A 14,549-nucleotide genomic window follows, 5' to 3' on the forward strand; every position below is an offset into this window, starting at 1 on the left:
GATGGGGGAGGGGGGAAAGAAAAAATAAAACAGAGAACCAGTAAGGGGTGGGGGAACAGTACCAAAAGCTACGTTGTTCCTCGTCTCTTAGCAAGAAATAGCTGCAATTCTAACCGTCCCAAAGGAGTCGTCGGATTTGCCAAGCGTCCTTCAACTGCTTTCTTTATCCCAGACAGAGACCCAATTCTATTAGCTCATGATAAGCAGAATTCTGCGGGGAGAAAAATAAAAGTATTCACCCCCCCTTCCAGATTTTCTGAATTTTTCCTTTTTTTTTTGCTTCTGAATGTTATCAAGAGCCTCACGAGGGTCCGACGTATGCATAAAAAGGTTGGAAGGGAAGCAGTGAAAACAAAATGTGGTGCCTGGCTGCATATATTTCATAAACAAAGACCTTCAACAATTCAAGTGGTGCTCAGGTTAGGACTAGAGAGGCTGGGAAACGTATCATTTATGTGGTGTGGTTGTTAAATGAGATTTTCCAACCGCTTTTGCTATCAATGTTTAGGGAATCACCAGGGTCATTAAGTGAGACGTCACCTGCTGGCCTCCCCATTGACTTTGCTTGTTGGAAGCTATCTGGGAGGGTTGCAAATAGTGACTGTTGGCCACAGGGCACTGCGACTGTCATAAAATGAATGAGGGCTGCCAAGGGCTCAAACCACAATTGGCCATGGGGATGCTGCAACAGTTTGTGGGAGGACCAGTTGCAAGTTACTTTTTACTGCAACTTCAAACTGTCACTAACAATGGCGTAGTAAAGCTTGACATCACATGAGCCAAGGTGGCGCAGTGGTTAAATGCAGCACTGCAGGCTACTGCTAGATCAGCAGGTCAGCGGTTCAAATCTCACCGGCTCAGGGTTGACTCAGCCTTCCATCCTTCCGAGGTGGGTAAAATGAGGACCCAGATTGTTGGGGGCAATATGCTGACTCTCTGTAAACCGCTTAGAGAGGCCTGAAAGGCCTATGAAGCGGTATATAAGTCTACTGCTATTGCTATTGTGTCAGGGGCAGCTGTGGTGGCCCAAGCACTCAGCAAAAACGGGCTCCAGAGCTCTATTTTCAGCTGCGGCAGTCTCTTGGCGCCATGTGTGGCAGGAGGCCATCACAGCTGAAAAAGGAGCCTGGGAGGGATGCATGTGGCCCTCCCAAGTTCCATTTTTGCTGGCAGAGGCATCATGGGCCAGTCCTTGGCCCTGTGGGCCAAATTTAAGCATCCTGTGGACTGGATCCGGCCCCTGGGCCTTGAGTTTCACACCCCTGGTTTAACACATCACACAACCAACTTGATAAAAATTGTGGGATCTTTTTTTAATTATTTCCAAAGATTGTTAGCTCAACACAGGAAAAAGGGGGGAGGGGGGCAAGGAATTGCAGAGGTTTTAGAAATTTTGAACAAAACTAATAATTACATGGAGGTAAGTGGTTCACCCACCAGGAAGATCCCAAGGAAACCTATGTCAAATATTTCAGTAAATCATAGAATATACAATCAAGGTAAAACAATGTATCCAAGCAAACTTTTTAAGTTTCAGAAATCTGGAAAACCAAAATAATAATCATCATAATAATTTTCACAGAAGAAAGTTCTATCAGCAAGACCCCACGGCTAAGAATGCTGCCGTCCTGGTCATCCCTCATTTCTGATAGGTAGAGCTAAGAAGTCAAGAGTTAAGAAAACAGGACAAGACCTCTGAATATAAATCTTTTGAAAGAAGGCCTTCGCAGCAAACAGAAACCCTTCTTTGGATTATTAAAGCAGCTGTATCTTTGCCCAGGCCTCAATAGTTACTCTGTAAGCTGTTTCTAAGAGAGACCCAGAAGCAGTTATTCGCTTCTGCTTGAACACATCCAGAGTTATCTACTCTCTATCTCAGTCTTTCTGTTACTAAATTGCTTTTACTGTCAGGACAATTTCTGTGGCCTACAGCTGAAATATGTTTGCACACACCACTGTAGACCGTTCCTGATCTTCTTCTGAACAACATCACTTTAGGAGTTGCCTTCACAAGGCTAATCTCCAGCTCTACCTCCACCAGTCTCTCCTTGTAAGACTTACTTTCCTGGGTTGATCTCTAAACTCTCCTTCCAGTGAAGTGTCTGGAACTGGATGCAGCACTTAAGAAGTTTGACTGGTACAAAAACTATGTTTTCCTACTTTAAAAAGTAAATTTTAATAACACCCAAAAGGTCAGACTCCTGACTCATTCACTTCATAATCATCAGTTCTTAGATCCTTTCTTCATCTCTCCTGAATCCTCTATTAATGATTTTTTTTATTTCTTAAAAAGAATAACTTGAAATTCATCTGATTAAATGTTGTTATTTTCAGTATTTTCCCTAACTTTTCAAAATCATTTAAATTTGTTTCTTCTTGCCATCTACAAATTTGTCGAGCCTTTTTTTCCTTCACATCCTCATTCAATACTGTAACAGCAGCCTGTGACCACTCTTGGTATCATCTCACTCAATATTTCCTTCAGTATGAAGGATAATTTATGAAAACATAATGAAAATGTTTGTCAAGCTTCTAGGCAGCCAACTAAAATTATGCCATCCAGCCTGCACTCAAGAAACGTGCAAACTGGAATAGGTTTAATTAAATCTCTCCAGATTGATCTATCAGGTGCAGCTATAGCTTTGGTTGTATTTGGAGATTCTGAGCATATTGTTTTAAAAAAATTAAATACACATTATTTACTTCTACTTCAGGAATTAGATATATGTATTTAATATATTTAAAACAATACTCAGAAGCATATTGATTCTTTTTTTGCTGGAGTCTACCTTTTGTATAAATCTCCAGGTGTAGTCATTGGTTTATGTCATTACATAAAGATAATTAATAAATAAATAAAAATGAAATGAAAATATCTGGCTATATACATTTTCATGTTTTTATTTTATCTATTTGGAAAAAAAATAGACTATGATATCTTGCTGCCCTCTTTCATTTATTTTCTGGCAAAAAAGGAAGAATGCACAAATACAAGGATGGTTAAAAGCTACGAGTCTGAGGAGAAAAAAAAATCCTTGATGGCTTTTCAAGCTGATCTGAAATATTAATTCATTTTTTTTATGGAAAGGTTTAGGGTTGAACTATGTTTTCAGTGATTCTGTGATGTAAACCAACTGTTCCAATCCCTCTAAAAATCTTCAAGTACAAAAATGAGCTTTTCTAATTCGCAAAAGCAACAAGAAAAAAAAAAAAGAAATCCCCAAGGTGACTACAAAAAGAATATTCGTTTGTAAAAAAATCTAACTTTCAACGTACTGTATGCATTATGTTTTAATTAAAAAAAATAGCATTGTGTTTGACTTACTGAAATTTGCTATCCTGGCATTTTATGTAATATCCACTTCATTTAAATCTTCAGTAAATTATCTCTATGTGCACTTTATAGATTGTCTATATCTTACATAAAAGTGCAATTACTAAAAATTAAAACTGGGGTAAGACTTTATAGCATAATATAGTTGGTTTTTTTTTAATTCCAGAACTGCAAAGGAAACTTAATACTAGAAGTAGTGATTTTCAAAGGGTCAAGAAATTAATGTTGTCAAAGAAATGTATGTTCCCATTACAAAAAAGTGTGTTAAATCTGACTTTGTTATGAGGTATATTCAGAATTGCCTCCAGTTTTTCCCGAGATCATTTTTTCCGCTATTTGCCATGTAGATTAATCCACGAAATCCAGTATTAGTGAATCTAGGAGATATAATAGCCGCTTTTTGAATGCGTACCTAAAATATGAAGAATGAGGCAAGTCTAGAATTCTAAGCCTTAAAGACTATAAATGTTTTTAATAAAGATTATAAAAAAAAGAAGTGATAGTGAAAATGTCATTATAAAGTGTACACATTGGAGCAGGGGTGTCAAACTGGATTTCTTCTGACAGCCGGATCAGCACTGTAGTTCTTCTCCGTGGGCTGGCAGGGGGGCGTGGCGGGGGGGGGGAGATGGGACAGAAACCTCCTGCAGCACCCTACCGGCCAAAATGCCCCCCCCCCCCCCGTTTTTGTCCTTCATGGCCTCCGGCAATACTCTCCTGGCTGATGCCGGGCTGAAAACAGGCCCCCGCACGGCCTGTTTTCGGCCTTCCGGGCCTCCAGCGGGCACTCTGCCAACTAAAAACCAGCAGAGGCACTGCAGGTTGGTTCTTTGATATTTCCAGGCTGTCCCAGTAGGCCGGATCCAGCCCCCAGGCCTTGACTTCGACACCCCTGCATTGGAGCAATGATGGACTGTGGATAGTTGTCGACTTACGACCACAATCAGAATGTCCATGTCTAAGCAAGGTGGTTGTTAATTGAATCACATCCAACTTTACAGGGTTTTTGCCAAGTGAATCCCTGGAATGGTTGGGCATATTAGACAACCGTTAAGCAAATCTGGCTTCTCCCACTGACTGTGACACCATTTGTGACCTCAGAAACCAGTTGAGGTCACACACAGCAATCGTATGATCCAGGGACACTACAACCATCTTAAATACAGGCCAATGGCCACGTGCCCTCATTCTGATCATGTGGCCATGGGGATGCTGCAATGGCCACAAGTGTGAGGCCACAGGTCACTTTTTGATCTTTGAACAGTCCCTAAATGAATGGTTTTAAGTCGAGGGCTACCTCTATATTGAGGTATGATACCGAATAATGCAACTGAAAGTAAAACACCAAGAAAATATATAGAGCGTAAGGAAGCATCTTTATGCAAGCAGTAAATGACTCACCGCATTTCTTCTCCAGGAGGTTTGGGTGAATTTGTCAGCAAAGCCGCACGTGGTCGCTTCAGGCACCTTGCTGGCTTTGTGGCAGCCACACCTAACAGCCTTCATGCAGAGGGAAGAGAGAAAACTCGGTGAGGAGCAAGAACAGCCACAAAGAGGCTACCTCACAGGGGGATCCAGAGCCAGTTTCAGTCAAGAGGCAGTGCAGATACAAATTCAAATTAAACAGGTCCACTAAGAGTAGACCAAAAACACCACACAGCCTTCCCGAGAGAAAATTTACCGTATTTTTGCTCCATAAGACGCTCCTGACGATAAGACACACCTAGGTTTAGAGGAGGAAAACAAGAAAAAAAAAAGAAAATCTGCCTCCCAGCATCCGTCTGGTATTCATCTGGCTAGCGTCCTTGCAGCAAACAGCTGGTCAGCTTCAGCATGTTATCACGACCCAGCATGTAGCTCATCAGGGCTCCGCTTCATTGTGCCCACCCCCAGTCAGCTGAGCAATGACTAGATTCCGGCCTCCTGTAGCCACACCAATCAGTGGACTGGCTGGCCATTGCTGCCTCCTCTGTGTCTGCTGCCTCCGCTGGGGAAGGCAGGATCTTTCACTGCTGAGCAGCTGATCGGCAGTTGGATGAGCCTCCCGGAATACCGCCAATCAGCTGTTCCAGGCAATGGGGATCATTGCCACCGTTCACCGCTGCTGCCTGTCGTCCATATTTGCTGCATAGGCGCACAGACATTTCCACACACTTTGGGGAGGAAAGTGTCTTATAGAGCGAAAAATCTGGTAAGTGCTTGTTTCCCAAAACCTTCATGTAGCTCAGGAGCACAACCGTTTTCTACCATTATTATGATCACATTTCTTTTCATAAGCGGCATGATTACTTACAAGTCGACGTTCAAGCTCCTGGATGGTCTCGTCTTTCTTTTTTAAATCGTCATTCAGCCGTGTGATCTCGCTCAGTAATTCGTCAATCTGGCATAAATTAAATAAGGTACTAATGTGTTTTGAGAAATATTATAATGTCTAATTATCTGCTGCGGAAGGAAAAAGTATGGCTTTGAAACCAAGTCTGAATAATGGATTTCACATTACCAAATGTTTAAGAATGATACAAATTGCAGGTATTATCGGTAGCTATACCCTCATATTTCTCTTATTTATTAAATTTGTTTTCCATCCATCTCGCTGGGAGACCTCAGCAATCACATCGGTGAATACATTCAATAAATAAATAACATTTGCCTAAGACAGATATGTATAGTTTTGTACTCAGACACAGGCATTTGTTTAGGAGGAGAAAAAATGTTAAAAAGACTCGAAACCTTATTACTTTTCTGATACTTGCCTTCACAAAATAACTGCTATGTGTAGTGAACATTCTGCCAGTGCTACCATCATTCAGGCAGTCCATATATTACCAAACTTACATAAAAATAAAGTTATGCCATTTTTGTGGATGCCATATCTATTACACATTAAATATGATCATTTACACAGAACATCCAAAAATGTAGGAAGCGTAACTCAATTTATTCTGCAAAACTGGATTATGCAATACTTTCCAAAATGGAATATTACATAAGTTAGGGACTGCCTACGTACAATCTTCATTTAGATCATAGCTCAGACATTACAGTTTTATTATTAATCAAATAATTGGACATTTTCCCCACTCAAGTCTATTGAATTAGTTGTTTGTGATGTTTTTTTATATTCACATTTGAATCTAACTTTTAAAGGCCTTCTGGTGGTTTCATTTCTCCCACTTTCACATGTTTAAAAGTATTAATTAGAGAGGTCGGTTGCATTATATATTTTAAATAATTTTGTGTGCCCATTTATTTTAATTAGTCTCTGTTCCTGTTCTACGTTATTGCCTTAAATTCTTCATCTCTGCGTGGCTCCTTTTAAAATTTACTTTATTTAAGTGCCTAATCTATTTTAGGGACTTAAGATGGTAGTACAAGCATCCCAGCCCTGAGAAAAAACATGCAGCTTGGAATTATTTAAGTAAGACTTATAAATAGTTTAGAACAGATATTAGACTCTATATCTGTAGTTTGTCTGGTGTGGAATCAAACTGCTTCCATATCATGGACAATTCCATTCTATCGACTCATCTCCAATTACCTTATACGTTGGTTCAGGATCCAGCTCTTCTGGACTTGATGGCACTGGGGGTGTGATGTTGTGTAGTGACATGTTTTCATCGTTCTGCAAAAGAGCAACATTTTTTGTTGTTGTTTTGGGCATCTAAATCTTATGAAGATATCCAGACTTGGGAAATTAAGGCTTAAAAAATCTTAAACCCTAGTTGGAACAACTACCATAAACAAAAGGAGAGAGAGTAAACGGATATTTCCATGAAGAATGACCCAGGAATTTCATGTTTTTTTCAACTAAAATCAGAGAAACCTTTATCGGCCGCCTTCTTTTCCCAAATTCTCCCATGAGGGACAGATCCTACAGTAAGTCCAAACTACAAAACAAGCCAACCAACAAAAAAAAAGCAATAGGAATCCACAATTTAACACAACTGGCCAGAGTTTCTGTAATGGCCTTTGATATCCTTGCAAGAATTGCATTTTCTCTCCCCTCTGCTGACCAAAGCAATGAAATAAAGCAGCCTATTTCAAGACCTTGTCAATTTGGAGGCAGCCTGGAGGAGAGTGCATCCTCACAACCCCTGCGGCTTGCTGCCATCAGTGGGGGTCGTTTCTGGTTGGCTGATTTAGCTTGGCATTATTCCCAGATGCCGTTACTTCTCCTGGGCTTTTTTATACCCACAGCTAGCATGAAATCCCTCTTCTGGGCCTTCAAGGGTTACTGCAAGGAACATTAACTGCAGCCATTCCCACACTTTGGCTTTTGCTAGATGGGCTAATAGAATAGAGCTGGAAGGACTTGAGAGGTCATCTATTCCAGCCTCTTGCTCAAGCAGGAGAGCCTGTACCAGTGACAGCTAACCCTTTTCTCGTCACGTGACTAAATTGCATGCACGATAGCACATGCACACATGATCCCTCATGTTTCCCTTGCCCCATGCATGCAACACACACACACACACACACACCGTGCCCCATTTTGGGCCTAGTAGGCCTCCTTGAAGCCTCCTGGAACCAAAATCGGGGCGTGTGTGTATGTGCTGTTACCAACCACCCTGCACATATGCACGTGCGTCTCCCGCATGCGTGGCAGAGACCTGAAAATCAGCTGGACAGCGGGAGGCACACATGCATGAGCTTGGCAACAGCTCACGTGCCCGCCGACAGGGCTCCGATGTGTCACGGACATCATGGACCTATCACAGTTCGGCATCACGGACCATCTCAGAGAAGTGACTTGTCTTCTTAAAAACCTCCAGTGATGGAGCACCCATATCCTCTGAAGACAAGCCATTCAACTGGTTAATTGTTCTCACTGTTAGGAAGTTTCTCCTTAACTCCAGGTTGCTTCTCTTTTTGATCAGTTTCCAACCGTTGTCTCTTGTCCTGCTCTCTGGTGCTTTGGAGAATAATTTGACACACAGACACCCCTCTTCTTTGTGGTAGAGAGCAAATACTGAATTGATGTCAGCCTCTGCTTTGCTGCTGCTTCGGCTGCCATTGTGGGGGCATGGTATTTGGGAAGGGAATCATTATGTGCTGGAGGAAGATTCTAGACGCTGGTCTGACCATCTCATTGCGCATGCGGAGGAAGGGAGTTTCCTGCCGAGGCCAACTGTCCAGCATTCCATCCTGGTGATGTTTTTTGAAGATATCTCCCACCTGACAGTTGGGTGAATTATGATTGGACTGTGGACTGGGGTGCCAAGGGGAGGGGATTGAACTATACATATTCTTTGCTTTCACGCCTAATTAACCAGATTCAGCTTTGCTACGCTACTTTTCATTTGTAATTAGTAAAAGTACACTTAATCCCAAGCAAATGGAGTTGAGTGGTTTCTTTCCTGATTATTAAATGAAGTAGCATCTGACAAAAAGCTGAATCTGGCTAATTAGGCGCGAAAGCTTTGCTGGCTGGGGATTTCTGGGAGTTGAAGTCCACAGGTCTTAAAAGTTGCTAAAATTGGACACTCCTGGCTTAAAGCCTTGTCTAAGTTACCTGCTATGGGGCTCACTTTCATAACCTTTGCAACAAATAGCCTCTCTAACCTGGCCTCTGGAGGATCTGCTCCTTTTGAGGTTTCTGAAACTGTTCTGTCCTGAATTCCTCAACTTCGCTGGCTGAATTCTCCAGGAAGCCCCCCCAGCCTCCTTGCACTGCTCTACTGCTTAATCTCCCTTTGCTTGTCTCTCTTTCCTGAGGGACCCTCCACTCCAAAAGCTGAAGCCCACTAAGGCCTCTCTTCTTCTTCTTGAGAAAGCAGTGCCGAGGCACGGCCATGAAGAAAATTCAGCTTCGCCCTGCCCTCTCGGGCATCCGCTCCTTCCATTGTCCTAATGACCAAAACAACAAACCTTCTTCCTTTTCTGCGGCCTACCAGGTCTATGAAAAGCTTGGAAAAAGCTATGCTTTGTTTTTGGTCTAAAATACTGGGCAACAACAACAGAAGAAGAAGCTTGAACTTTGGCATGGGTGGGGTGGGGATACATCCGTACAATTTCTGACTGAATACTTTTATTAAGGAATCAGAAAAGGCAGAGAAATAAGTAAAAGTAGTGTTGCAAACAAAACAAAAGATGAGGCCATCTGGGGTGAGTTTAGATCTAGAAGGGATTAAGTTGTGGCTCCTCATCTGTTTTGAAGTCCCATGGCTTTTAAAAACACAATGGTTGGAAGCAGGGGATTGTTTTTCTGCCCATTTTCAAGCAACATGTACACAAATGAAGCGAAAGGTGAAGGGGGAGGCAGAAGATGAAATGGTGAAGTGATTAGCAGTGAATATTGCCTCCTGCCAATAATCTCCCTGCGTCCCATCAGATCGCATAGAGCGGGCCTCCTCCGTATTCCATCCGCCAGTCAGTGCCGACAGGCGACCACCCGGAGGAGAGCCTTCTCAGTTGCTGCTCCGACGCTATGGAACAATCTCCCCGTGGAGATTCGTACCCTGACCACAGTCCAGGCCTTCCGTACAGCCCTCAAGATCTGGCTAGCCCGTCAGGCCTGGGGATAAACTCTTCTGCCCCTCCCGAATGCTGAGTGAATGTTGTGTTTTAGTACTTTTTAGTTATTTCACGTTTTTTTTTCTGTATTTTGTCTTTCACTCCCCTTCCCTTATTATTGTAAGCCGCCCTGAGTCCCCTCAGGGAAAAGGGCGGCCTATAAATGCTAAATAAAATCTAAAAAATAAAAAATAAAAAATGTGAGTTTCAGACCTGCAAGCTATCTTTTCTTTTTAGGTTTCAGGCCTGCCACATTTTCTACGATTCATTTTATATTGTGGGAAAATGGGAGGGAGGGGGATCGTACGGAGTTAGATGCTATGAAGCCATAACAACATTCTTTCTAGAAAGCCAAGGTCATCCTTTGTCTCTGCACCTGACCGGAATTGGATGGGTGGAATTGCCAGCATGGCAGTTGAAGATTGGACCATGGGATGGACTTGTGGGTATGTGGGGCAGGATCTTGAACTTTCAACTGTGTGGGGAAAACCGGTAAACTCTCAGATTTGGGTTTTCTCAGATGTGCCAACATGGCTCTCTTAATAAATTGGAACTTTGAGGAATTGAATGGAGGATTGGGGGCGGGGGGAGGCACTGATCCATACGATCACGAGCATTGGGATACAACTTAGTGACTGAGTAAGAACAACACACAAACATTCTAAAATAGAACTTTAAAAAAAAGAGAGGAAATCTCTTCAACATTCTCCCAGGGAGGAAAACACCAGGGCGGGCCTGGAACAAGGCCTTTGTCTTGGTGTCTACAAAAAGCAGCTCTGGAAGTCACTGCTTACTAAAAGGCTCTTGGCCTTGAGTAGATGATCAGCTCTTAGCCCAATAAGCCAATGTGGAGAAAACCTTTATTCTTTTATTTTAGCAAGAGAAAACCAGCTTCTCAATCGGTATGAAAAACAGTTTGCAAAGATGAAACAACTGTGTTTTAAAAAGGGTAGTTTTAAAACTGCCCCCTACTGTTTAAATACCTGTGGTATTGACGGCAACTCATTTCACTGATTTTTATTTTTCCTCTATCAGGTTGATATTTAATTATTCGTGTATTTTCTGCAGTAACTGGAAGGAGCAGTCTTCTGGAATTTGGTCTAGGGAAGCTGCATTTGGAAGCACAAAGGCTGAGCTTTGGTATTCAGACAGATGGCATCATTGCTGACATCACAACCTGTTGGTAACAGGCCACATTCCTTTCCCTGGCTTGGGCTACAATGTGAGTCAAGAATGATTTCATAAGTTTATGTTCCAACTCCAATTAGCATAATCAGCAAGTGACAACATTAGCTCTGGAGGAACCCAACAGATTTCTATTGCTATGATACTTTAATCCTATTTTCCAAAAGCATTTGTGACTGTGAGGAATAAGAATGCTCCCTTTCACAGCTACTTTGCAAAGAGAGGACAATCACACTGGCTGGCTTTAGGTCAGGGCTGTTCAACCATGGCAACTTAACACTATTCTGACCAAGGCTTTACCAAATCACCAAGCAGACTCCTTGCCTCAACAAAAATCCTTTTTATTCAAATAATGTGAATTCCTCTAATTCACTACCAGCAAAGTCCCGGCAAATGGTCTTTCAAGGATAAATTTACAACCACGGATATTATCAGGCTTGGAGAGCTGCCAGGCTGATATCTTTCAAACGCAACGCTGTACAAGAAAATACTGAGCAAGGAGTTGAACAAATCTTCACACCAATGAAGCAAACTAATTGTCTCCTGCAAACTCCACTCCCTTTTGGCTCCTCTTTATTCCCTATGGGCCTTTCACCATCCACCTGTGCCTTCACTCCCGAGTTGGCCCTTGTTCCTTAACTGTTCTCTTCTCCTGGCAGCTCTGTGCATGTGCACATCGGGAACAGGCTCCAGGCTGTTCATCTGCCCCACTGACCTCTGACTCCGAAGGTAGTTGATAACTGGTATACGACTCTGGCCCTCTCTCTGCCTCCGACGCAGAGCCCTCATCAGAGCCTTCCCCAGACTCCAGGACTGGCCCATGTTCCTCCCCAACCTCTTCACTGCCTGAATCTGCTGCCAGCTCCACTGGCCTCTGGCGGGCCATAACAAACATCTGCGGACTTCAACTTCCCGAATTCCCCAGCCAGCTGAATCTCAAGCAGAACGGAATTAAAATTTTGAATTTTAATCAATTAAAAATGCTTGCTATTCAAAGAGATACTGTGGTTGTCAAACCCCCACCCACTGCAACATCCATGAACCTGAAAACCCAATTCCCAGCGTTTGGGAAAAGACATTCCTCAGACAAGATGACCATTCACTCTCTCCCCCCCACCCCCCAATATCCTGCAGGAAAGGAAATATTTACTATTACTACAGCTGCTGCTGCTGCTGCTGCTGCTGCTGCTGCTGCTGCTACTACTACTACTACTACTACTACTACTAGAAGGTAGGGATGTTCAAAACATTTCCAAACCTGAAATGCAAATTAGACATCTTCGGGGCACAGGGATGAAGCTTGTAACAGAATGTTTTGTACTGTACACAACAGTGCTTGTACACTTAATACACTTCCAAAACGTGCTCAAAACAGCTATAATATTGCTCAATGACAGCGCCTTTCACACCCAAAACAAGAGATTTCCAATCAAGATGCTACAATCCAGGACATTAGGGCTTATTACTATTTCAGCAGCCAACTTCAGCGTCTTTAAATATTAAATATTTAGTTTCATAATAGAAAAAGTAAATGACATGTTACCTTTTCTCCTCACTCACCTGATGGAGTATTCTTTTCATTTTTAAGAGTTGGGTTTTCACCGCTGTGCAGTCTTGAACCATATGCCGAAGGGTCATTTCATCCAATACCACAGTATTTGCTGGGAAACTCCTCAGTGGTGGGTACAATCCTGATGCCCCATAGCCTTCGAGATGATTGACAGGGGGAGAATCGACATAGTTGCAACTCCTGAAGCAAAGTTTGGAGGATGTTAGTATTCAGCCTTTGTTTACTAAGTCTCCACAGGAGAAGTGAAGGTCTGTAATTGACTTAAGAGCAACGCAGTGTTCTATCTAGTTGCTCAAGATCAGATGTTCTGAATCCCTGCCAGAAAAACTGTTTGGCTGGGCCAGTGGAGAATCTCCTTTATGGTGGCTTTCCAACTTTCAAGGGTTTTCCTCAAGAGTTTAGCTTGCACTGGTGTCCCTGGTATTTCACCCTCAGATCAAGCCCTGTTTTCCCAGGCACTGAAAAATACATGTACGGTTTTTATTTATTCTGTGACATCTGTTCTGTGGTTTTGCTTTTAATATGGTTATTCTTGCTCTATGCCTTGTAGGCCATCCGGTTATCTTCACAAGAGTATGGGGAGGATTTTGATATGTATAATTTCGCGCCTTTCGTTTCAGATGTTGCTTTACTTTCGGCACTTTCACTTCATATTCAGTAACAATACCTTTTCTCTAAAACTATGGAGTTGGGGGTTTCATTTCTTGAATTTTGAAGTAGGCACGTCTGACATTAAGTGCAATCTTAAAATATTAGTGTTCATTGATTGATAAATTATACAATATAACTCACTCCCACAGAAAGAAACTCATTTTTGTTTTAGCTATTACCCGTATATATCAAATGTGAAGGTGAACATATCACCTTCAACAAGGTCACAATCACTTCGGGGAAGCTTTCAGTGAGAAACAGCCTCATTTCAACTATTTTGCCCTGAGTTTGAAATCTTTTCATATTAAAGATGAAAGTAGCCCATCAGGAATAGAAAACAGACATTTCAAGCTCAAGTGGCCTGAGTTAGGGACATTTGACAATTCTCTGGACTGCTCTCTTTTCTTTCTAAGAATCCCTGTGTCCAACTGCAGATTTTTTAACTCTGGGAGAAAAACCTCTAATGATTAACGGCCACTGGAGTGATCCCAAACCCCAACCTTTTCCTCCTCAGAGAATCACACCTGTTGAGATCATTTCGGATGTGGGAATAGTGCTCTGTGGGACTAAGATGATAATGATCCTGAGTATTCCACCTCTGGGGGGTTCTCTTCCAGAGTCCCTCTGCTTTCTGCTGTCGAATATTTCTGTCTGGTCGGTCATAACGGTTCATATTGTCATATTCCTCTGTATCAACAGAAGAAAACAGAGCAACGTTGAGTTAAGCAAAACTGGTATCAACATGAAAACCAAAACAGGTATCACATGGCACTCTTAATTAACTCACAGTTGGCCATCATGAATTCAAGGAATTGCACATAAATTAGGTCTGGGCATAGAAAAGGAAATTTTATTTCACAACATGATAATGATCAGAGGCAAGATGTAAATATAAAACGCAAGTTTTCTTCTCTACAACACATCAAACGACAGAAATACGAAACTAATTGTGCTGAAATTTACTGACTTCCAGTATAGTAAAGCTGCTACTGCAGTTCAATAATTTAAATTCTTTCTTTAGCTGCCTGAGGAATAAAGAATCAAGCCGTTCCTTTGCTATCTCTCCAAACACAACTTAAAGCAGACAAAAACATGCTTTATTTTTGACAAGGATTTTCCCCTACACTTACATAATCGATGATGAAACATGATCTTTGGAGAGTTTTATTAATTAAGGAAAGGTTTCAGAACACTCTTTTTACCATGCAATATGAAACTTCTGGGAAAACAAAACCATATCTGTCAGTGCCTCCTGAAAGAACAGTCTGGTTTCTGACAACCGGGTGAGGCAATTGT

At 42.1% G+C, this 14,549-nt stretch overlaps 1 protein-coding gene across 5 annotated transcripts in view; it reads right to left on the reverse strand.

Moving 5' to 3' along the window:
* The window catches only part of CCSER2 (coiled-coil serine rich protein 2), a 51,907-nt gene that overhangs the window by 13,979 nt on the left and 23,379 nt on the right, over positions 1–14,549 (reverse strand). For all 5 annotated transcript variants that reach the window (XM_032231545.1, XM_032231544.1, XM_032231547.1 and 2 more), the window contains 5 exons: positions 13,778–13,940; positions 12,593–12,782; positions 6,873–6,956; positions 5,628–5,714; positions 4,736–4,834 (listed from right to left, as the gene is read on the reverse strand). In XM_032231545.1, coding sequence (XP_032087436.1) covers positions 4,736–4,834; positions 5,628–5,714; positions 6,873–6,956; positions 12,593–12,782; positions 13,778–13,940 — 623 coding nt within the window. The remainder of the gene's footprint in view (positions 1–4,735; positions 4,835–5,627; positions 5,715–6,872; positions 6,957–12,592; positions 12,783–13,777; positions 13,941–14,549) is intronic.

This window comes from Thamnophis elegans, chromosome 15, assembly GCF_009769535.1.
Source record: "Thamnophis elegans isolate rThaEle1 chromosome 15, rThaEle1.pri, whole genome shotgun sequence".
Lineage (NCBI taxonomy): Eukaryota > Metazoa > Chordata > Lepidosauria > Squamata > Colubridae > Thamnophis > Thamnophis elegans.